A 26,126-nucleotide genomic window follows, 5' to 3' on the forward strand; every position below is an offset into this window, starting at 1 on the left:
AAAATACAGAGCTTTACTGTTTTCTGGGAGAAGTCTGATTGGTTTCTCTTATCTAGGTGAACAATACTCAAGTTCAATCAAGTGCCAAGAAATAAGGAGGTCCAGTTGGACTCAAAAGAATAGGAGAAGCAATGTCATCCAGGAAAAAGAACTTTTAGTCTGGGTTAGAAGCACCAAGTTTAAATTATGGTTCTGACAGTAGTTATCCTTGTGACCTTTGACAAGATTTTACCACTCTGGATCTCAGAATCTTCTTTTGCTTAATTGAAGGAATGAGGACTAGAAGAGTTCTAGTTTTCTTAACTTAACTTTCTTAACATTCATCTTAAGTGATGAATGAGGTCCAATTAAATGTCAAGAAATGCCATGGGAAGTCCAATTGAGAGCTAAGAGAAAAGTGAGGTTCAATTAAGTTCTGAGAAATATGAAGGTTCAATCAAGAGCATTGCAGCATAAAGTATATTCTATCCTGATGTGGTTGAAATAAATAACTCCATAACTCTATTATTTTTCTATTGTAGAGGTGGGGTAAGGGCTTTCCCCTGTTCTTTGTCAAGGTTATTATTAGAAAGACATGTTTAATTTCTAACAATTTTTGTACTGTATTTCAGAAAACAGATAGAATATTTCTTTCTACAGTTCAGAATTGCAGTTGAAAATTTCTTTTCATAGAGAGGTTTTTTGAATGACCCAGTCCTTTCTTTCCCTGCTTTAGGTACATTCCCACCATCCCATTCTTTCTGCCTCTGTCTCTCTCTCACTGTCACCCTCTCTGTCTCTATTTCTCTCTGTGTTGCTGTCTTCTTTCCCTCTCTCTCTTATTTCCTTCTCTATCTCTGTATCCTGTGTTGTCCCTTGTAGTCTTGCCACTGTTAGATGGCGTGACTGAGAAAGATTCCAGTGCTGCATAGATAGGCCCCCCCCAACAATCTAGACAGATTCTAGCCAGAATATGAAGAGGAGTTTGACTTTCTCTTTTCCAGTGACATGAAATATGGCTTCAGTTTTTTCAAGACCTCTTAATAAAGTTGCATTTTATAACCTTGACTGTAGATTCATAAGAACTGATTTATAGACCATAAAAACCTTAGACTTAGAGGTTGGCAGTGAAGTAAATGGAATTCTGAATTTCACAGCAGAGAGCCTAGGTTCAACTCTTGGTTGTTGTTACCTGTGTGACTCTGAATAAGTTAATTAGTATCTCTAAGCTTTAATTTTGCTACTGTAAAATGAAGGGGATAAATAAGGTAACTTTGAAGGTCCCTTCCATATCTCATTTATGATTCCATGATACAGTTTAAACTTCTCATTTATAACTGAAGAAACTGAGACCCAGAGAGATGATGTTCACAGCCTGAAATCACACAAAAATAGCAGACCTGGGAAAAAAGGTTTAAGTCAGACCAAGTCAAAAATCATCTATTTTGGGGTGGGCCAGTTGGAAGTTAGAAACCTTTTCAAGTCCTTCTGGGTTATGTTCCGGTCAGCTGATGGGGCTTGAGGTTTAATCTTTGAATTCTGAACATAGGAATGAAGCATAATATATTTTCCCCTATGTAAGATGATATCAGATGGGAAAGGTATTGATTTAAAAAAAGTTTGAAGTACAAAAAATGTCTTGAAATATTTGTAAATAAAATGAATTGGAAATTTTGTCCAAAAAAGGAGAAGAAAACTGCTTTAAAAGTTAGAGAAGTACTTTGAGTTTTTGATGCTTCATGACTTTATTTTGCACAAAAAAAAGTCTGACAGAGAAACAAAATATCCTTCTTCCTGCTTGAAGATAAAAAAGCACTACATTGGTTATTTGGTAATCATTTTAGCTAATCAATTACTACTCACAAGCAATACCATCAGAGAGCAGAAGTCATTCTTTAACATACATTTATTGAGTACCTGAAGTCTACAAGGCTTCAAGGAATAGAAAAATGATCTAATAGGGAGGTCTCTACCCACCAGAAGGAGTGTTCGGGGAGATAAAATGCGCATTTGCATGCCATATATGACATGTTATTAATGCTGCAAAGTACTAGGGAAGTTCAAAGAAGAAAATAATTATTTCAGTTATTTCTTCTATCTTCCAATGATCTAGCTCATTTTATACCCGAGGAAACTGAGTTTCAAATAAGTAAAGTGATTTACTCAAGTCAGAGGTAGCAAATGACAATACCAAGAATCGAATAATAGAATAGGTCAAAATAAGACCAAAATTGGTCAGTAAAGATTTCACAGAGAAGGCTGCATTGGAATTTAGCCTTGAAGGATTTTTAAAGATTAACATGGGAGAAGGGTAATCCAAGCAGAGGAAGAGACATGAAAAAAGGGATGGAGGCAGTTAAATAGTGTATGTTCAAGAGACATTTCAGTTTGCCTATTGTATAGAGTCTATGTAGGGGAGGAGTGAGCAAAAAGACTGGGAAAATAAGTAGGGGCCAAATTTTGGAAAAACTTAAAATCTAAATGGAGAGATAGAAGAACTGATGTAATAGAAAATGAGCGGTTATTGTAGCAAGAAATAGAGATCAATTGTAGCTTCTTGAATGAGGAATTGATATAGTGATTTTAATATAGCATTGTGGATACTACAAGTTATCATTCAATAAGAAGAATGTTGATTCTGAGATTAGAAAAGAAGGGACAAATTTAAAAAATTATATTAAAGAATATATATTGATGTATTTACCTACTTATAGACATGCACATGTGTACATTGTATTTTGTTTCATTTTATAGATGAAAATAAAGATACTATAGCATTGCTTTAAAAATGTTAAGTGTAACTGGTCATTGATCCTTCTATATTACATACATCTAAAGACTATGTACTGTTTACTGGCAACTATGATTTCCTAACTTGTCCTCTGTCTGCTCTGAATTGAGGCTAGGGGATCTGGGTTCAAATCTCAACTCCACTGCTACTTTTATGAACTTAGGCAGGTCGCTTGACTTTCTTAAACCTCAGTTTCTCATCTGTAAAAATGACAGGGTTAGGGGTGGCTAGGTGGTGCAGTGGATAGAGCACTAGCCCTGGAGTCAGGAGTACCTGAGCTCAAATCCGGCCTCAGACACTTAATAATTACCTAGCTGTGTGGCCTTGGGCAAGCCACTTAACCCCATTTGCCTTGCAAAAACCTAAAAGAAAAAAAAATGTAACCACCAAAAATGACAGAGTTGGAACACAGAGCTTCACCAGTTCTAAATCCTGTGACCTTCTAAACCCTGAGTGCATTTATTCAACATAAGCCTAATGCTTTCTCATAGAAACAATTCATTTTGACTATACAGAACTTGATCCCATGGTAATTCACTCTACTATTGTTTTTGCTGCCAGTCTCTATATTACAACTTTGTATTAAAATTAAAATGGTGCTTTACTATGTCCATTAGGAGTGTTTCTTTGGTCCAATTCTAAATTCACCCACTATCATGCAGTTTCTGGGTTATGTTCCTGTCAATTTGTGTTCAAATCTCTGAGACTGTGCTATGGAAAACATCCCTTAAGCATGGGTAACCTGGCTGCATTCAGTCTTCATTGCCATCTTCCCAGGTCTGATGAAGTATATGCTCATCAGTGATGCTAATGAAAGTAATAATGCAATCCAAAGAGGTATCTGTGGTGGACCAAAGTGTCCATGCCATTGTTTTGGAGTTTGCTCTTATGTTTTAATTCTAGTGTTAAGAGTCCTGAGGAAGTAAAATAATTATTAATAACAAATTACTAATATGAGAAAGGGGGTTCCAGCTTTTCTTCCCCCTTTCTATTGTCTCATTTAGTTATGAGGCCAAGGCAGCCTCTGAAAGACAAAGCTAATGTTTAGATTGGGTTCAATCTTGTGTGGGAACTTAGTCAAATGGAAAAGATTTGTCCTGATTAAAGGGCATAGATCATCTTATCTAGGTGGAATTCTTACTGTGATCCTACCAGTTCAGTAAGACCTATTAGGGCTTTTCTAGTGTCAACTGCACCTCCAATTACACAATAAGCAGCTTGTATTTAAATAGATCTAAGATGATCTATCTTCCTCTAGTCTGTCCTCCCTCCAAACCATGTTACATACTACTTAATCTTCTTAAGCTACTGGAAGTTCAAGTAATTAATTAAAGTTAATATTTGTCATTAAAGCTTAAAACTGCACAAAGACTTTTGGGACAAACCGTATAAATCCATTTCTTGTTTACAAAGAACTTTTGTAGAGATTCTAATTTGATCTTTGCAGCAACCCTCTGAAAGAGGTATGCAAATATGATCGTTTACTATTATAGAAAATGAAATAGAGAAGTGTCTTATCATGATTACATAATGGACTAGAAAGAATAAGGAGTCAGTTTCTGGTCCTTTGACTCAAAAGTCAATAATACTCTTTCCATTATATCATGCTTCCTTGGGAGTCCTAGATTCCTCTCCATCCTAGTCACCCTCCACTTGATGTGTTCAAACTTGTTAAAATAATTTTAAACTGTGATGCCCAGAATGCAACACAATGCTTCAGATCAGCCCCTAAGTATTACCTCCTTTTGTATTGGTCATTTTGGCAGTTCCCTCACATCAATGAGCTTGCAAATTAATGAAAAATTTTCTTTTTCATAAGGATTGCTGTCTAGTCATTTATCCCCTGTGCCATACTTATACAGTTTAATTGTTTCCATTTAAACATAATATTTTATATTTGCCTTTATTATGTTTCCATTTTCTTAAAGTACATAGACTTCTGAGAACTTTTTGTATTTTACTTCCCTTGTTAAGGGAATTGACACATTTCATCAGCATACTCTTATTTTCATCCAGGTTTCTGATGAAACACATTGAACTCAATAGAGTCAAGTGCATGCCATGCCATGTGAAGCAGTTATTCCTTTATATGTTGATATTAATCCATTAGATCCTTTGGGTCCAATCATTTAACCAGTTACCAATACATCAAACTGTAATGGGACCTTACCCAAATGTTTCCATCTTTTTCAAGAAGGAAATCATGAATCTCTTCCACTTCTGCAACTATTTGGCATAGTAGCAACATGGATACACTATGAATTTCATCAGGGTTGGGGAAGAGGTGGAGAAAGAGATGCAAGGGGTGAAATGGAGACTTTTGTTTTTATTTTTATGTTGGTCTTCCTTCCCCACTCTACTTGAGCCCAGGAACCATGTAATTCTCTACAGAGCAAGTATATATAGATAGATAGATAGATAGATAGATAGATAGATAGATAGATAGATAGATATAGATAGATATAGATAGATATAGATATAGATATATAGATATATAGATATATAATATCATATAGCATATAAAATGGTTGTATCACAAATATTGTTGAACAAATGGAAAATTCTTCTCAAATTAAGAAACAACTATATTACAACTATATTTAGAACGGTATCTTCACAGCCCAGTTCCTTAATTTTTGTTTATTATAATAAAATAGGTACAAAATAGCTTCTATTACATGCATATATATATGCAAACATATATTTGCACATAAACATATAAATATATATTTCCTATATATGAATATGTGTGTATGTATAATTTGCTGTCCTTTAGAAGTCTGTCATCTAGCTGAATTGACTATCTATCTGGTATTTTATTCTTTTATTTAATTCTTTCAATACTAGTATTTCTACTCTGGCTATTTTTAAAGGTACAATTCAAAACCACTATAGCAAAGGCTTTAATAGTTTTATACCTAGATTATTAGAACAAATTCCTAAGATAATTTTCCTTCTTTTAGTCTGTCCTCCCTCCAAACCATCTTATATACAACTTAATCTTCTTAAAACATTGTCTCCATCATGTCTCCTATTCATTCTCCTTCTGACCCTCTTCCTGACATACTGGACTTCAAAATCATGCCTTCTCTATTGTCGGCTCATCCTGGAACTTCCCATAGGACCTAGGCCTTCCTTGTCCTGGAAAATTTTCCAACAAGGTCTGACCCTTTCTTCCACTAGTGATTTTTCTTTTGGAGTCTCCATTTTGTAGAACAGCCAGGTCAGACATCCTTCATTCTCCTTCCTATCCTATCCCTGACTTTGTAAACATCAAACCTCATCCCTACACCTATCACTTTTCTCCTCCCTTCTACCTTTTCAGCTCCCTTGAAGGGCTGTTTTCTAATCTTACCCTTACTTGCCAAATACATACTATCTCTTAATTTTCTCCACTTGTTACATCAGGACCAGTTCCTCTCTGCTGATTTCATCAGCATTGTTCTGTAGGTCCTTGCTCATGTTGTCTTCTCCATTTGTAATACCCTACCTGGATATACTCAAATCCTACCAGTTCCACCTTCTTGTGAACATACCATTCTCTTCTTTCTCTGAGTCCTGTTGGAATTGGAGTCTTACCACTTCACTCCCTTCTAATTTATTGACACACAACAATCTATTGATACACCTAAACTGATCATTCAGTCAGGGACCTCTTATCTATATTCATATTTTCCAAAACAACTAGTATAATTCTAGAACATAGTTGATATCTAATCAATATCTGTTCAATTATTAATTGTTCTAAAGCACTCCATAAGTAGAATCAATTTGATATAATGCATAAAACACTAAACTGAGTAAGGGGGAACTGAAGTTTTACTGGTTTCAATACTTATTAGCTGTGTGATGATTGACAAATCAGTCAACGCCTCTGAGTTTTCATTTCTTCACCTACATAATGAGCAAAATACTCCCTCCCTCTTAGGGATTTTGCAAGCAAAGCACTTGGTAAATCTCCAGTTGCTTCATAAATACTATTATTATTATTAAGTCAAATAAGCAAAATGAAAAATATAGTTTTAAGGGTGAAAAAGCAATGGTAGAAAGGAAGCAATGAAAGGAAATAAGAAAAAGTGGAAGAGTGATTTTCTCTCATCTTTCCCACATTTCTTCTTCTCTTTTCTTCTCTCTCATTATTCAAGTAGGATAATATCAGTGGAGCACTAGAAGTTAGGATGTTCTTCACAGGTCTTTAGTTATTTAGTCATGTCCAAACATTTTTGTTCCTGTAGACCATATTGTCAATGGAATTTTCTTGGAAAAGATACTGAAGTGGCTTGCCATTTTCTTCTCCAGTGATTAATTGCAACCAAAGGTTAAGTGACTTGATCAGAGTTATATAGCTAGTGGGCGTCTGAGGACACATTTGAATTCAAGTTTTCCTGACATGGATTCAAGAAGACTCATCTTCCTGTCAAACCAGGCCTCAGATACTTATTAATTGTATGACCATGAGTAAATCATGTAACCCTGGGTGCCTCAGTTTCCTCATCTGTAAAATGAGATGAAGAAGGAATGACAAACCACTCCAGCAGCTCTGCCAAAAAACAAACCAAAACCCAAATGGAGTCAGCAAGAGTCAGACATAACTGAAATGACTGAATAATAACAATATCTTGTATACACATTTTTATTTATATATGATCTCCACTGTACAAAGTTTAGATCTTTCTCTCTAGGATATTTGAAAAGATGCCCTTCTTGCCAAAGTCTTTGTCCTTAATACCGTCCTCTTTCCTGCTCCTCTAGTCCTCAGGCATGTTAATTCACTGGCTCGTTTTCTATTGCCTGCAAATATACCATTATTCCCCACCCTTAAAATAAAAAAAAACAAATAAAACTTCATTTGACACTGTCATCCCTTTACACCATTGTCCTATAGCTTTCCTCCCTTGGAAGATAAATATTTAGAAAAATTATCCTATACTCCTTGTTCCCACTTCCACTTGATACTCTCAATTTTCCATGCCTTTGCAATCTGACTTCTAGTCCTACCAACTTAAATTGTCTTCTGTCAGGTTAGCAAAGCTTCTTAATTGCTAATTACAATGATTTTCCCTCAGTCCTCAATCTGCTTGGCCTCTCTACTTCTTTAGAAACTGTTGACTATCTTCTTCTCCTATCCCCTGGATTTTAATGATAGTACTCTCTCTTGGTTCTCCTTCTACCTGTTTCATCCCTCTTCAGTCTCCTTTGCTGAGTCATCATCCATGTCCATACCTCTACATTTACTTATTTCCCATAGCTATCTACCAGCCAAAAATTATAATTCCCTTTCTTAGTGATCTAATCAGCACCTTTAGATTTAGTTATCAGTGCAAATAATTCCTATCTCTCTTGAAGTTTAGAAACCTATTTCCAATTGTTGACTGTACAGTTCATACAGGTGTTCTCTAAAGTTTAGTGTGTCCAAACAAAACTCATTATCCTCTCCTAAACCCACCTTTCTTCCTGATATCTCTGTTTCTGTCAAGGGCACCATCATTTTTCCAGGCACTCAAGTTCACAACCTCAGAATCATACCTGATTTAAATGATTCTGAATAGTTGCCTAATTGTTTCTTATAATTTATATAAGACAAGTTGAAATCTACTGACTTTTTAAAATAAATCTTGCAAAATGTTGCAAGAAGTAATTTTTGTTTTTTGTTTTCAAGCTCATATTTCAAAGATTTTCAAAGACTAGTCTTACCTAAATCAATTTAAGATCCTTCCTTTAGCAACTATGTACAGACAACTCAGTGTTAGTCCAATAGTCCAGCCTTTGAGGGTTTATACTCTGAGAGTTAGTCTACCTTCTGTCTTCTAGGAGGATGTTGGTTTATTTCTACCCATATTCTCAAAGATGAAACCAACTCCCATCCTCAAAATAAGCATTAGGTCCTCTTATGCCTGCTAAGAGGAAAGGAAAATGAAATCAAAGAGAACCAGGAAAAAAGGCTTACAAAATTATAAGAACATAAATATGCTAGGAAATAAGATGTTTATTGTTGGATCCCCTTTAATCAAAATCAGGAAAATGTCCTAAATGCTTTGTGCCACCCACTGCCTTGAGCAGAGAAACGGAACTCCCAACTGATGTCAGAGGGAATTAACTATGGAATGGAAGTAGTATCTGTACCCTTTATGTCTGAATACTTTTAAACTAGTGGCATCATATTTGCAGATTCAGAAAGGGGGAAAAACACCTTTAAAAAATAGACCCTAACTCCATTCATAAGAGCAGGAACCTGTGTTTGATCTTTGTCTGTGGGCTGAAGGAAGAGTGGCAGCATTGATACTTTTGGGTGAGAAATCTTAACATTTGATGCCAGTTTCCTGTCCCTGTTTTTAGCTTGGAGAGTTCAGAGAGGTTATGGTCATATGGTCCCCACCTAGATCTCTGTTGGCATAGGCTTCTGGTGACAGTGTGTCTGAGCCAACAGGACACCGGTAGTTTTTGGAGTAGCTCTTCCTCACTCTTGAAATGGTCAGGAGATGTGGATTCAGGAAACCACTCTGTATTGCTGGCTGATTTTGGAAGTCATTTTTAATTTCATGACAAAGATAAATGAGTCCTGAGGGAGTCATAAGTGGGTTTCACTGGTGATATTAAAGGAGCAGTGACCTTTTCTGTATCTAAGGTCCTTGAAAAACAAACAAACAAAAAGTTTTGTATTATAGTATAGCAGTCAGGTTCATTCTTAGTTTTTCCTTGAATCAAATAGCAAAGGAAATGTACCGTTAACAAATCCATAGAGTATTTCTGTTGCATGTGTACTCATAAGCTCATGTAAGAACACAATAGATTACAATCCTCACTATTTACCGTGACACTAGCCTATGTGTTTCAAATGATGTCTTTTTGACTTTTGTTGGGATTGGTATAAATCTCTGAAGATCTGGTATTGTAATTACAGTGATCCTGGCACTAGGACTCTGGTTTTTTAAAGTATGGCTAAGTGAGATATAATAAAATTTATATTTTTTTGAAAGGGCCCCATTAAGTGATAAAGAAAAGGAAACAAATTTAAAGAGGTATTGAATTAACCTTCCCTTATTTTCATCTGGGATTGGCACTCCATTTGGTAAGAACCACAAAAATGTTTACTGTTTCCTGTAGGAACTCCTTATGCCAGTGTCCTTTGTTGAGGATGATTACTTAAGGAGACAGTCAATTATAAGTGAAGGATTTACAGTTTAGTTAAATGAATTAAACCATTTCCTGGCATTTCCATTTACCTTGGGACTTACAAAGGAGACAAAAATATAGACTCACAGTAGGAAGGAAAGGAATGATCAAATCCCAATAGTCACTGCCTGAATGTCTGGCTCAGCAAATCTATTTAGAGAAGGAATTTAATGCTGATAAGTGATTCCTACTTCGGTGTCAAAAAAAAAAAAACCTTCTCTGCATATATGAGCAAACTCATCAAACTTTCTTAATAAGCAAACAATTTCATTAACTATGGCATTTTATGAGTCTTTCTAGCTTGCCACCAAACTAATTTTTACTAAAAATATGAAGCATATGTGAAATAATCAGCTAATAATGCTATTAGCTTCTCACATATTTTATATCACTTTAAAATTTATAAAATTTTTCCTCACAACAATAATCCTGTAAGGTAGGTAGAATACATATGATTATACCTGTTTTACAGATGAAGAAAGGTAGAACTTAATCTGAGTTTTAGAAGTAAAGGTGAGGAGGGAGATCATTCCAGGACTGAGAAACAAAAAATGAAAAGTAAAAGAGACAAGAGTTGGAGTATACGTTGTAAGGAAAAAGCCAATCTGGAAGGTTATAACACAGTAAGGCATAGCTGCTGGAATGGTGATTTGGGTTCAAGAGAAGGACTTTCAAAAACTAAATGGAAGTGTTTAGGAGCCGTTAGGTGGCACAGTGGATAGAGCACCGGCCCTGGAGTTAGGAGGACCTGAATTCATATCCGACCTCAAGACACTTAATAATTACCTAACTGCGTGGCCTTAGGAAAACCACTTAATCCCATTTGCTTTTAGACTTCTGTACTTGTGTGAAAAATAAATTGAAGTGGAATGAGACAAGGTAAAGAGTCTAAACAGAAGGTTATTAGAGGGGAATGGGCAGAATTTAGAATTTAACCCAGAAAACTTTTCTTTAATATTCTCCACTCTCATTTTTCAAGATCTTCACTCTAAATGGTAAATCCCTCAGGGTCACCCCCCACCTCTTGTCATCTTTTCTTCAGACAAAGATGGCTTTCCTGTTTTACCTGACCCCCTATGACTTCTCACAATCGCTCTGGATGGCATTTCCTGACTCATTTACTATTGTTATACCAAGGAGTTTATGCTGAGATTTCCCTTCCCCCCCCCCACTCAAAATGCTCCTTATTTTGTGACTTATTCCTACATTGACCTCCCCATTGATCTATTCTCTTTTCTCCCTCTCCCTTCTAGGAAACAAGAATGGAATAAGGGGATAGGTTTAGTAAGGGAATAATAATATTACCTTATAGTAAGGGAATAATTATATTTAGTAAGGGAAGAATAATTTTTACAGAAAGACAAAGAGAGTGTGTATATGTGTATCTGTGTATGCGTGTGTATATCATTTATCCAAGAGGGAAGAAATATGGAATGAAGAATGGTATTGCATTGATAATTCTCTTTCCTAAGTCCAAAGATTCATCTGTATATGTATATATGTGTATAAAAATATATGTATATATACATATATATATTATATATATTTTTTTTTCTTTAAGAGTTCTCATTTTGTTTTTGTTTTTCCTATTTCAGACACAGGCAGTCCATTTGTAGAGCCTCACAACACCATGCCTGAAACTGTACACATGACTGAAGGACGAGAAATGATTATTCCTTGTCGAGTTTCATCACCAGACATCACTGTTACATTGAAAAAGGTACTATTTTGCAATACCAGATTCCTCATATGAACTTATAAAGTTGTGAATGGAATTCTAATTATTTTAATTCTATGACAAGGGGAGCCTTTAGGTGGTGGTGGTGGTGGGTGGTGGTGGTGGTGGTGGTGGTGGTGGTGGTGGTGGTGGTGGTGGTGGTGGTGATGGTGATGGTTGTTTCCAGAGACCCTGTATCTATCAAATGATTGATCCAGCAACAGGCACAAAATCTGCAAATGAGAAAATGGAAGCATGTAATAATGATGGAGACAGAAGTTAAAATTAACATATAAAATAGCTTCTTTGTTTCATATTGAAACCAAATAATTCTCCATTCAAGTCCCATTCTGACATTTCTTCCTCGTGTACAAGTGATCATTGGTTTCTATATCTCAATTACTCTGATTCTTCAGACCACCAGTACTTTTCTATTCAATATTAGCCAAAGCAATGGAATTTATCCTACCAAACTTCTCTTTTAAATCTTCTCAACTCTAATTTAAATCACAACACTCCCCTTTGGTTTTTAAATTTCTTGGGACCTCCCCCACCCTGAGTTCTCGAAGTATATGCCACAGGACACAAGCTGTTGCATATTTGCTAAACTCAAACATATTTCAAAGACAGACTGATAATAAACCGTATTTATTAATAGAGTCCCTGCTCTTTGGAGTTACTCATAATAGACTTCAATTGTTTGTTTGTTTGGGGGGTTTTGCAAGGCAGTGGAGTTAAGTGACTTGCTCAGGTTCAGACAGCTGGGTAATTATTGTCTGAGGTCAGATTTAAACTTAGGTCTTCCTGACTCCAGGGCGAGTGCTCTATCCACTGTGCCACCTAGCTGCCCCTGGCATGCTTTATTTTCATAATTTTTTTAATAATCAAAAAACAATAAGATCTTTGGGGTGGCTACAGTATTTACCTCTCCCAGGTAACATTTAGTATTAATTGTATTTTATCCTAAAGAGAGCTATTACAAAGAAATTAAATGTTATAAGTTCTTTAGATTAAAAATATGACATGTCTGTGCATGTATAGATATGTTGGGAAATGACAAAGCTCATTGTCATTAAGAGTAAACTATATGATTATAGAGTTATCATGACTGAATTATCTTTTCATTCACTCCTAAGATTGCTTAACTCCATAAGTAATAAAAACCTACATAATTTTTAACATGTCAGAGAGGGAGACTTCCAGAGGCCTACAAGTTGTAGAACTTCTTAGCTTCTCAAGGGCAGATAAGAATGACTGACTGAATTGAATCTCCTATACATGGTTGGGCCTCTCTTGTACCAGGAGTGTTATATGTATATGTGTTTTATACAATTATACAATTATATAGAGATATGAACTATATACATACAGGAAACACTGTATTTAGTTATATATACACACCCACATTTCACACATATATACACATACATGTAACTTTATCCATACACATAAAGATATATATAGATATGGATATAAATATAAATTTAGATATAAATATAGAGGTAGATAGTCTGGGGAAATAGTAAACTCTTGTGGATGAAACTTTCTCTTGGCACCCAGAAAAGTGAACATTTATGGAAAAAAAAGAGAACCTTTAGGAAAGAAAATAAATGCAAGCTTATTCTTTGTAATATGTTAGAAACTTTGTGTAAGCAGTAAGAAATAATATTAATTAAGAAAATGTTATGGTAGAATTTAATCCTCAATTTAAGTTTGTTGATGTTGATGTGGAAGGCTTTAGACAAGTTGTTCACGTGAATTTTAAGTACATGTACTATTGACTTGAATTCTTGAATGCAATGAGGATATTTCCAGTGTTTTTTCTCAGTTTCTTGCCCTAACTCCTTAGTGAAGTTGTGACTAGAACCTGGTGTGCCTAGCTATGGGTTCTCTTTATACTGAAATTATAATTTCTCCATAAGGACAAGAGTAAAGGAGAGGGAAATGTTTCTTTCTTCCCCATACTTGGTTTTTGAAGCTCAGGGTTACACAAAGAAATGAGTGTAATAAAAACTAAGGAGTCATCTGGCTATGTTATGTATATATGGGCAATGAGAGGACTCAGGGAGGAAGATTCCAATATATCTTCCACTGCATTCCCTTAATCAGCTAAGTGGAAGACATGAGTTCAGATTTGGCTCCTTCTAGCATATGACTCTGGGTAAATCACTTAACCTCTGTTTTCTTCAATTTCCTCAACTGTAAAATAGGAATAATAATACTACCTACCTTTCAGAATTGTTATGTATATAAGAATGAAGTAAAGTCCTTTGCAAACCCTAAAGCTCTAGATAAACGTTAACTATTATTATATTGTACTTATATAACAAGTTTCTGTAAATTGCTTGTCACTCCCTTTTCCCTTGCTTTGTCCTTTTTCATCTTTGAGCTATTGCTTATGTTGTTCCTTACCACATAAAATCCTCTTTTTCCTAGATTTGTACCTTCCAACATGTTGCTCAACTTTCAAGAATGTGGGGTTTTTTTTTGTTTTTTGTTTTTTTTTTGTTTTTTTAGATTTTTGCAAGGCAAATGGGGTTAAGTGGCTTGCTCAAGGCCACACAGCTAGGTATTATTAAGTGTCTGAGACCGGATTTGAACCTAGGTACTCCTGACTCCAAGGCTGGTGCTTTATCCACTACGCCACCTAGCTGCCCCCAAGAATGTGTTTAATGTCATTTCCTTCTAGAAGGCTCCCCTGACTGCCACAGTTAAATATGAACTCTTCAACTTCTAAACATATATTGTAGTATTTTGCATGTATCTTGGCACTTAATACATTCAGTTTTATATTCTAGTAACATGTATTGTACATTTATTTACTCCTCTTTGCCATAAGCTTGTGTCTTTTCCATAATGTTTTGTGTAGAATAAGTTCTCAAATATTTGAGTGGAATTTTAAGCATAGTTATATGACACGGAAGAGAGAAAGAAAATTCAAAAGGATGTTAACTTTGAGGGGAGGAGCCCATCATAAAGAGCCACAAATCCATATTTACTTATGTTTAAGCTTTAGGTCTAGTTATAATATGTCACAGGACATTTTAAGGGATCTGTTTTTAAAGGGGGGGATAAAATAGAAACTATATCTTATGGCCATTAGGCAGCAACTTTGTGATCTATGTAATCATGTGATTTTTTTTTCCCCTAAAAGAACCTTCCTTTTCTGGGAAAAAAAATAGTAGCTTTTATCTGTGATTACTGAAAACTGTTTTTGTAACCTGGTGTTATAAGAACTTTTGGAGCTTGCTTCAAAAAGATGCAATTCTGATTCATCCTTGACATAGAATCTTTATTTTTTCCTCATGCTTTTAAAAACTCACAGCCTTTATTGTATATATATTCTCTCTTTTAAAGCAGGAAATACTATGAATAGATAATATGAACCCATATCTTCTGGGGAGGAGGGATTGCAGAGCTTTTCTAAGTTTTGAATTCAATCTTTCCAGCTTTATGCCAGTGCCAAATACAGAAGAGAAATAGCATTTGACATTGCCAAAGCTGTGGGAATGGAATGGAATTCATAATCTACCTGTTTTTTTTCAAGTCAATTGACTTAAGAGTAAAGTAAAGCAATTCTAGTAACTAAATCAGTTTTAAAAAATTATTTTAAAAAGTAATATGGTGTTAAAGTTTGTATATATATATATATATATTTCAATTTTAAATTAACTATTGAAAACTAATTTGAAGAAAATTTCATTCATAATGAATTTCATTCATTTTTTTGAATCTCTTCTTGGCTTTCTTTATTGTCACCAATTTCTCCTTTAAGGGTGACACTTTATACTATTTTTCTTTATGATCCAAAGATGATTTGAGGAGTGTGTGATCCACTAATTGTAAATGGAATGTTATAGGTCTTTTAAAACTTGGACTTAGCTATACATGCAAAATGGAAGAACTTCAGTTGTGAGGATAAATCATGACTTCTAAAAAGCCCCAGATGGTGAAAATGAATGAGGATAATATGACAACAATTTAAAATAAAATACAAATTTGTTTCTCAGTTGTTCTAGGACAGTTTATTGCAAATAATCTCCATCAGCAAAGGGATTTGAGATCAGCACCTGAAGTTTTGCCAAAACTACTTTGCTCATAATATTATATATATATATATATATATATATATATATATATATACATATATATATATATCATGTTCATTGGATTCTAAAGAACTAATAAAGCATTTTACATGTTTTTATTTTATGCAAAAATTATTTTGATACAATAACACTGTCACTGTATCCAAATATAATTTGGGGGGTTTATATCTTCAGTTTCAGATTCCTGATGTAAAGACTTTAATTCCTGATGGAAAGACAATAATCTGGGACAATAAGAGGGGTTTTGTTATACCAAAGCCAACATACATATTTATTGGACTTCTGAGCTGTGAAACAACAGTCAATGGCCATTTGTACAGCACCAATTATCTAACATATCGACAAGGTGAGTGATGGTGTATGGTCATGATAATAAAGCACCACATGTTGTGGCTTTCTGAAATAATTTATCCTGTTTTCCTGTGACATGTTTGCAGAAAACACAATCATTGATGTCCAGTTAAGTACACCATATCCTATCAAATTACTGAAAGGTCAAACTCTTGCCCTCACTTGTACTGTTACTGCTGCCTGGAACACACGAGTTCAAATGATTTGGAATTATCCCGGTGAAGTGAGTAAATTTTGTAACTTGTCTATTTCTTCTTTTCTCCAGTATTTTTTTTAAAAATACATAAAAAACTATTTTTAGAAATAAGCAAAATAATATTTCTTATATGACTTCATATGTATAATTGACATCAAGTTACTTGTTTTTTAAGGGAGCAGGGCCTAGGAGAGGAGGGAAACTTTTAAACTTTAAAAATTTTTAAAAATCAATGTTAAAAAATTTTACATGTAGCTGAGAAAATAAATAAGCAAGATCTCTATCATTTGTTCAAATATATTGATCTCTGTAATAGTAATAACCATTCAAGAAATTTTTATTTTAGATGCTTCTCTTGTTTGGCATTCCAATGTTCTAATATATGTTCTTTTGATGTGTAATGAAGTTTATGGTTTGTTTTTTCCCCCCAACTTTTCCACTTGATAAGCTTGATAAACAGACTGGTATTCCTGCTACATGACACTGGGGTAGATGCGAGGATTCTTTTCCCCTTAGAAACTGTCTTCTAGGATTTAGAGATGAGAGAGAAATTTATCACTAAGACATAACAAGGACTGTCTTTAGTAACAAAAAAAGAAAAGTTTTCAGGAGATTGTCTCTGTCAGCAAATTCATTGAAGAGACTGGTAGACAGTCAGGCACCTGACTGAAGCATGTTTAGGAAAGATATTACAATTCAGCAATCCAAGATCTCATTTGTTAAATGTCAAGAAATTTTTTTTTTCCTTTAGAAAATGGTAAGAATGATCTTGAATTGTTACTGATTTGGTGAATCCTTGCAAATAATTGTAACATGGGAAATCCATGTTAAATAGATTTTTTAAAATTGACAATTTAAGATGGTTAAAGTCAACTGGGGCAATTGGGGCCTGGAGTTTGGAAGACTCAACTTTGTGAGTTTAAATCTGGTCTCAGACACTTGCCCATGTGACTCTGAGTAAGTCACAGAATGCTATTTGTCCCAATTTCCTCATTTGTAAAATAAGCTGGAGAAGGAAAAGGCAAATCTGCAGTATCTTTGTCAAGAAAACCCCCACAAGGGGTCATGGAGAGTCATATCTGACTGAAAAACAACTAAACTACAACAACAAAGAGGACTAAAGAGAGAAACTCAGAGATTCTAGTCATCAGTTTTTCATGTCAGGAAGATTTAGGTGTCATAATTCAAGGCATGTTCATTTTTTTTACATCACTCAGATGCTTATTCACAAAGTTAACTTATTGATTACATTCTATATGAAAGATTAATGGATGAATCTGTTTGCTGCTATTCTTTCATCAGTATTTCTCTTCATAGAAGCATAATAACTTAGCAACAAAAAATTGTGACAAGGGCCCTGCCGTTTCAAATTAGGAATTTATCCATCCTTTAAAATAGAAAATAGAAGGGTTTTAATACTGCTTATTTTTTAGAAAACATTCACCATTCAATAAAATAAAAGGATTGTAATTCCTGGAATCATAGAAGGAATCTCGGAGTCCCTTCTAACTTATATCAGAATGGAAATCCCTTTTTGTAACATTCTCAATAAGGAGTCTTGTAGACTCTTTTTGAAGATCTCTGGTGATAAGAATCTCATTACTCAAGAAACCCTTTTCAGTTTTTGGAGTGCTCCGACTGTTAAGTTTCTCCTTATATGGATCAGAAACTTGCCTCTGCCATATCTCCCCATTACTCTTAACCCTGTCATCTGGAGTCCTGCAAAACAAGTCTTCATCATTCTTCCTCATGACAGCATTTTGAATACTTAAAGAGCATTGTCATGTCTCCATTAAGTCTTCTTTTCTTCTGGCTCAGCATTCCATTTTTCAAGTCTCTTCACTATCTTGATCCCCTTCTTCTGGATGCACTCCCCAGCATGTCAGTGTTCTTCCTAAAATGTGCTACTGACCAGTAAACAATTCTCTAGACATAGACTAAGTTCCCTAAGAATAAACACTTTGACTCTACTAATTCAGCTGAAGATCACATCTGATAGAAATGCTCCATTGTTGACTTATAATGAAGTTTTAGTCTTCTAAAATCTTACTTTAAGTGAACTGTTCCTAAAGTAAGACATTGTTCCTATCTATGCTTCTGTAGTTGAGTCTTTACATCCTAATACAGGATTTTTACATTTATCCCTATTAATTTTTTTACATTTATCCCTGTTAAATTCCATCTTTATTAGATTTGACCTGGTGTTCTAGCCCACTAAGATCTTTTGGGATACCATTTCTGTTGTTCAGATTTCTTCTTAGCTTCATGCCATCCACATATTTTTTCATTTATTCCCATCTATATCTTCATCTGCATTACAAGTTTTTTTTAAATTGAATGAAACATTTCCAAGAATATATTCCAAGGACCTAGGTTCTGTTCCCAGTACTTCCACTAATATCCTATTTGTATTTTTGTTTTCAGTAATAAAAATGTATTTTATTAAGTCCAACAATTTTCATAATATGGAATTAGTGCAATCCTCTAGCAGAAAACTCACAAACAAAATTACATAAATAAAAAGCAAAGAGAATAATTTTGAGAGAATCCACTTATAAAAATAATCATAATGGTAATAGCTAACATACTATACATATATATTTCTTATTTATATTTATATATATATATCCATAAACATACATCTTTAAGGCTTGCAGAGTGTTTTACAGATATTTTATTTGACCCTCAGAATAACACTACAATGTAGGCACTATTATTAACCCCCATTTTTCAGATGGGGAAACTGAGATTAAGTGACTTGCTATCAGGTCCTCCTGATTTCAGATTTAGTGAGTTATGCTGCCTAGATCATAAGCTAGAACTTCAGAACTTTCCCTTGTCTTTGATCCCATCATTTTAGAGTCTTGAAGGTGCTGTCCTGACTGAACTGACTGATGTTGATATTTTTTTGTCAGAAAACATATTGAAAAAATGAATGAAAGAGCCTGAAGATAATCCTATCCCTTTTCCAGTGGAGAGGGTGAACTATCCCTAAGCCAAAGAATCAGCTAGACTCTTTCTTAAGACTTTTCAATGCCAGATCATCATAGGGAAAGTGATCTCTTCACTTAGTGAAATGGAATCTTAAAAAATATATATGCATATATATACACACACACATATTTATACATATATATATATATATGCATGAAAATAAAAGATAGGGATTGAGAAAGGTGCTACTCAGAGTCTAAGTAATTTGGCCTTAAAAGGAGTCAAGTGTTGACTGCCCAGGAGAATTGGAGCCTATTGAATGACTGCATAATCTTCCCAAACCCAAAATTTAATATGGTTAGGAGAAACTGACAGGCTCAGAGAGCAAGGGTAACAATAATTATACATCAACAGATCTATTAACAATATTATTTAGTCTTAGCTGACCTCACTTTCTTATGTCTCTCATTTATAAATACTATACTCGAATATATCTGCTTATTAATTTATATATTATTATGTGTTATTATTGTATCTAAATCACTATTTTCTATCTAGGTAAATAATAGAGCTTCTATAACTTCACGGTTTGATAAAAGTAATACCCAAGCCAATGTATTCTACAGCACTCTTATAATTGACAAAGTGCAAAGCAAAGACAAAGGACTATATACTTGTCAGGTGAAGAGTGGACCATCCTTCAGATCTGCTAATACTACAGTGCATGTATATGGTAAGAGATATTTTAGAAAGGCCAACACACATCCTGCTTGTAATCACTGTGGAATCTGTGCTTATCCAAAGAACTAGTATCTATTTCCTTTGGCTGCAAATCATGCTGATGTGAATAAATGCAAGCTTGCTTGTTTAAAAGCACATGAAAATAGCATTCAACAGTCTTGAAAATGTGATGCCTTTGAATTGAGCAGAAAGATTTTTTCTTTTTATCAATTTCACATAATGAAAAATTCAACTAGAAAATAACAAAATTTGTATATGAAATATTTTAATCATTTGTGAAATCAAGTGAAACAAGAGAATATCAGTTTTTGTCCTATATTGTTCATGCAAATATTTTCTTGATCTTATTATATTAATCACAAAACTAAAAGATACAATAATGAGTTTTATTTAGAATTAATATTAAGTCATTTCAGCTTTGTTTCTTTTGAGAATTCTTATCTTATTCTTCAAATCTTAAAAGAGAAGAGCTTCAGGTTAAATACAATTAGGACTGCTCAAAAGAGGTTCCAATCCCTGTTTTCATCAGAGAAGCCATCTCTTAATTCTTAGTTTAGCTTTCTCCTCCATCCTATCGCTTGACTTCCTATCAATTGTCCAGAGATTTCCAGAACAATATTTTGCTTCTTCCTTGCTTCCTTCAAATTGTTTCCCAGAAATGTCCTCTAGCTTTCCTACTATGATGATATTGATATTTCAAGATTTATACTTATTTTTTCCATGGCTGCTTTCTGTCTCTAGTCTATTTACATTCTGTACAGGCAACCACCTCTTCTATTAAGAAGTTTTGCAGTATTATGTGCAAATCATCTTCTTTATTTTACTGTGTTTTGGAAATGCTTGTTTTGTTCCATGAGTTGAAAATAAAATGAATTTTAGAAAGCAACAAAAATAGGATGCATTTTGCTAGACAGAGGGAAAATAAATGCAAATATTTTCCCAATAAGCAATCTCCACCTCTTTGTTATTAGGATAAAATGAGGTAATGTATGGAAGGTTGGAAACATATCATGATTGTTATGAATATTGACCACAAGAATTTGTGCTGATTTATTGGCTCAGTCATAATCTCACTCTATTTGAAGATTCCTTTCTGAACCCTCCTTGAAGAAAATACTAAGCTTATTTGAAAAATTTAGCTTTTACTAATAAGTCATTCACTTCTTTTGAAGAAAAACCGTTCATCACTGTGAAACATCGAAAACAGCAGGTGCTTGAAACGATAGCTGGCAAACGATCCTATCGGCTTTCTATGAAAGTGAAGGCATTTCCCTCACCAGAGGTTGTATGGTATGAACACAATTATTCTTCATATCAGTTTAAAAGCTATTTTGTAGGCAAAGGAATGCACAAAGCTCAGTGATTTGACTTCCTGGGGGGGTGGAAATAAAGATAAGTCACTCAGAGGCAATTTTAGTGGGAACTGGACTCTATGTGGAGGTAGAAGAAGGGAAAGGACAAAGAGGAAAGTGGGATAAGGACTAGAGCAAAGGATTAGTTTTATTCCTTTGCTAATATTTGTTTTGGTATCTACTCACTGAGCCTGTTAGCTTCATTCTAAGTTTCTTTATCTGTATATCGTGTCATCCTCCTTTGTGCAATATGTGTTAGCTCTTTCAGTGCTGTGGTAGATATGTTGAAAAATACAAGTTTTTCTGCAAGTTTTATTTGTTTTTTAATTGTTTCAGTTTCATTTATAGGGTAGTTAGGAAAAAATTAACATAAACACTTTTCTGTAATCAAGATAGTGAAAATAATTAATTTTTATGTGGCATGGTCAAACATTTAAATCTGCATAGTAATGTTTATAGAGTTTATAGAGACCTGAACTTGGAAAATCAGAAGACCTGAGTCCAAACTCAGACTCAGACTTTTATCATCTATAAAAACACTAAGCAAGTAAGTTAATCCTTCTGAGCCTCTGTTTCCTCATCTGTGAAATGGCAGTAATGACAGCACCTACCTCACAGGTTTATTGTGTAAAGAGTTTTGCAAACCTTAGAGTGCTGTCTAAATATGAGTTAATAGCCTCATTTTAAAACAAACAACAATAGCAGGAGCAATTCATTTTCAAGAGAGGATTGAAGTACCTACTTAAACTAGTTCTTTTTGGCTCAAAGACAGAATATTCAGATATCCCTTAAGCAGTGTTAGTTTTCTTTTTAACTTTTCAGTTCAACATCTTTACATAAAACAATGTAATCTATTTATGATCTCAAATTATTTGTTAAATCATGTTTGACACCAATATCTTTGGCTCAACTCATTGCATTTTTAACAAAGGAATTGTTAACAGACTGATTAGGGAAGCATGAATACATGACTCAGAGCTGGTTCTCAGTACATTTTTGCTTCAAAAATCACATTAATGTAGAATTTTAAGTTTAAAAGACATCCTACATATATATACATATATATATATATATTTACAACAGTTTATATTAGAGGTTAAAGGGAAATATTAAACTGAAAATATATATTTTCTTAATTCTGTTTTAGTGAATCCAAGTTTAATTTTGTTTCCCATTTAATTCTGTAAATCTTTTTAAAGCTAAAGTCAATTTGTTTTGATACTCTATTTAAAAAGCAAATTCCTCTTAATTTTAATTTCTCCTAGATTGTAACCTCAATCATGATTCAGTCAAATGAGATCTTATTTGTAATTAAGCACTTAGCACAGTACCCGGCACAGTGTAGATGTAGTGTAAATGTTTATCCCCTTCCCTACTTAATATTATGTGGAAGATCCCTTAAGTCTTTCTGTATACAAGTGGTACATTTCTATAATAACTAAATGGTGTTCTAGTGACTTGAAAAAAGCTAATGTCCCTTCCAACAAGCTTAAGTTATCTATAAAATAAAGTTTACTAAATGTTAATGACTTTAGTACTGACATTTTATTAGATTTTATTTGCATGTATGTAATGTACATAAGGTAATTTTGTACTGATAAATATTCCAATTCTAAGTAATTCAGAGCAGTGAATTCTTAACATAGTGGGCTATAAGAAATATCATATTATATTGAAATGATGGACTTATCTTAAGACATATGTGCAATACATTTTAGAATGTAAGATTTTGATAAAATCACAGTATTGCAGACCTGAAAGGTATTTAGAAATCATCTCAGACAAGTACTCTTATTTTTATAGATAAGGGAGAAGAGACTCACAGAGGGTGATTTACTTGCCCCACACCATACAATGAAAATCAGAGCCAGAACTAGACTAGGATCCTATTCTCCTAACTTTTGGTCCACTGGTCTTTCCACTACATTGTGTGATAATTATTTTGGGGGTGTTGCCTCCTTATTTAAAATAAGAATTTTTAAAATATAATCTATTCTTACTATTAATCACTGCTGTTTCCTAACCATCTTCAGAATATGTGACCCAACTAAATTATCTTTGTGTGAGTATAAAATAAACAATAGTGTTCTAGAGAAATATATAAATAATAGATACTACTGAAATGACCATTGACATTACTGATAAAAACTCTACAAGATCCCTCAAGAGGAAGGTAAATTTAGCTGTAAATTGATTGGATGGGTAATTCTTTTCAAACAAAGAGAAGAAGAAGAAGAAGGAAATAAGAACAAATGAGAGAGATGATATAGACAGGATGATGAAGAGAGAGAAATGGAGAAAGAAAGGAAGATGAAAAGGAAGAAAAGAGCAATAGAGAGAAAGGGACAGAGACAGAGAAACTTGCTAAGGTCAGTATGTGTGTGTCTGGAATTTGGACCCAGGTCTTTCTGACTCACTAGCAACCCTCTCCTTTGATGTCCTGTCCATAATAGGCATTTACATATTGGAGGAATTTATGGTGAATGAAAAGAAATGAATATTTTGTCATCCATTAAATACATTACATAATGTAACAGAAACAGAAACAGGCTAAACACTACAGAGTTAAATGGGTAGTATCTCATATGAATGTCCACTCAGAGAAGGTCTCAGGATGAAAAGGCTGAATAGTTAAGTACAATTGCCTTGAAGTTAATTTCTGATGTTCAATGTTCTGCCTTTTGAGCAACAGGCAGGTTTGTCAGAGAAGAGTGATGAGAGGTCCACAAAAGAATTTTGTACAGAAGTGATTCAACTGAATTTCCCTGAGACCCCTACCAAGCTTTGAGTTGACTGTCTCTCAGCTAGTATGTCCATGCTGTGGTGCTCAGAGCTTGTATACATGAAGACCCTCTTGAGCTCATGAACAAATCCAACATTTGGTATTATAGAGCTAAAGTCATAGAAGCAGCTGGGACTTTATTAATGATAGCTCTCTGAACCACAGGTTAAAGAACGGGTTACCTGCTTCTGAGAAATGTGCTCGATATGTGGCCCATGGGTATTCGCTAATTATTAAGGATGTGGTAGAAGAGGATGCAGGAGATTACACAATCTTGCTGAACTTAAAACAAGCAAAAATATTCAAAAACCTAACAACCACTCTCATTGTAAATGGTAAGTTTCCTATTGACTTTTTAATTAGTTGGTTTAAAAAATCAAATGAGAAATTTAAATTTGTTGATTAATACTTTATAAAAATCTTGCTTGAACCTATCCAGACTTCCCTTTACAATAACATTATCTTGAAAATATAAGAGTTTTATTGTTAGTTTCTTGTTCTTGTTGTTTTTCTGTCTTTGTAACCTGGGAATGTTACAGGTAATCCTAATAATTACACCAACTTCACAGATGCTGTGGTTGTTAGGGATCAAGTGATATCATATATGAGTATATATCAAGTTAAATAATAATGTTAAGTACTTTGCACTCTTAAAACCCTATATACATCTTAAATATTATAATTAACTCTTGTTATCCTATGGCCCAGAGAAAGTGAGAATAGGAATTTTTGACTTATATCTTGTTTTTTATTCTCTACAGTGAAACCCCAAATTTATGAAAAAGCTCTACCATCATTCTCAGATTCTAATCTCTACCCACTGGGTAGCCAGCAGAGCCTGACTTGTACTGTTTATGGTATTCCTCAACCTACAATTAAGTGGATTTGGCATCCTTGTAGCCAAAACCATTCCAAAACAAGGTAAGAACATTTATTTACATCCTTATTTTTAAATGGATCTTCAGTACTTGGGATTGGAATTTCTCCCTGCATAGAAATGGAGTTTGTAGGTACTATAAAAGTGCACATATTTTTATATGGTTCAGTTTATTTAGATAAAGCTTTTCCCATTTGTTTATGGTGCTAGTGTAGCAGAAAATAATGTGACTGCTGCATACATCTCTCAATTATTCAAGAATAGATGATGTATTTATAAATCTTCCTTTTACATTCTTCTTTCCATCATTTGGTCTTTTCTTATGAGTATTTGACTGAGGATGAGGAGATATGCTAATAATCAAATTCAAGATGAAACCACATCTTTATACAACTAGGCTGAGTAGAATTAACAACTATATGTTGGCCCTTACTATGAGGTATGGTTTTGACTCTTTTGCAAAGGATTATAAAGATAAAAATAAATACCCCCAAATTACCTAAAATATCTCTCAAAATGTCCAAAAATAGAATTAGAAAATGAGACATACTTGATATAAAATTCAAGGAATAAAAAATGTAGTTTTTTCAGAATATTTTTTATGCATACATCTTTTCTCTTCTAACATATTATAAATTCCCTAAGGGCAGCTGTTATAGCTCATTTATTCTTTTATCCCATATAGTGCATTTTAACTAACAGATACTAATAAATACTTTTTGAGTTTATGTATGGCATAGAAGACATGTAAAGGTTTATAGATTTCCTGCTGATTTTAATATTATAAAAAAACATTGTTAGAAATTAAAATATTTTCAATAATAATGTTTATTTAGATTTATTCCCTTCTATCTTGAATTTCAATGAATTTTCTCCAGTTGTCTCTCACTGAGTTTAACTGGCAGTCAGTAGTTTTCTATGTTAGTAAGTGAAGCTGGGAAATGCCTCATTTGTCTGGCATCATCAGAGAATGGACCATTTGCCCCACAAGAATGAATTTTTCAAATGACTGCCATCATGTCTCTCCAACATCTAAGTTTTGTGACAATTAAATGATACCCAGAGGCCTTTTTATTTGATGTTAGCTTCTGTGCTAATGGATATGTTGTGGATGATTAGAGGTG

General features: G+C 34.0%; 1 protein-coding gene across 1 annotated transcript in view; it reads left to right on the top strand.

The window, feature by feature from the left end:
- LOC141507945 (vascular endothelial growth factor receptor 1-like) overlaps positions 1-26,126 on the top strand; it is an 86,866-nt gene that overhangs the window by 36,353 nt on the left and 24,387 nt on the right. Inside the window, exons 4-10 of the mRNA XM_074216143.1 lie at positions 11,539-11,663; positions 15,944-16,115; positions 16,207-16,343; positions 19,809-19,983; positions 21,164-21,281; positions 24,291-24,460; positions 24,887-25,046. Of these exons, the coding sequence (XP_074072244.1) occupies positions 11,539-11,663; positions 15,944-16,115; positions 16,207-16,343; positions 19,809-19,983; positions 21,164-21,281; positions 24,291-24,460; positions 24,887-25,046 (1,057 nt within the window). The remainder of the gene's footprint in view (positions 1-11,538; positions 11,664-15,943; positions 16,116-16,206; positions 16,344-19,808; positions 19,984-21,163; positions 21,282-24,290; positions 24,461-24,886; positions 25,047-26,126) is intronic.

Source organism: Macrotis lagotis, chromosome 1 (genome assembly GCF_037893015.1).
Source record: "Macrotis lagotis isolate mMagLag1 chromosome 1, bilby.v1.9.chrom.fasta, whole genome shotgun sequence".
NCBI classification, from domain to species: Eukaryota; Metazoa; Chordata; class Mammalia; order Peramelemorphia; family Peramelidae; genus Macrotis; species Macrotis lagotis.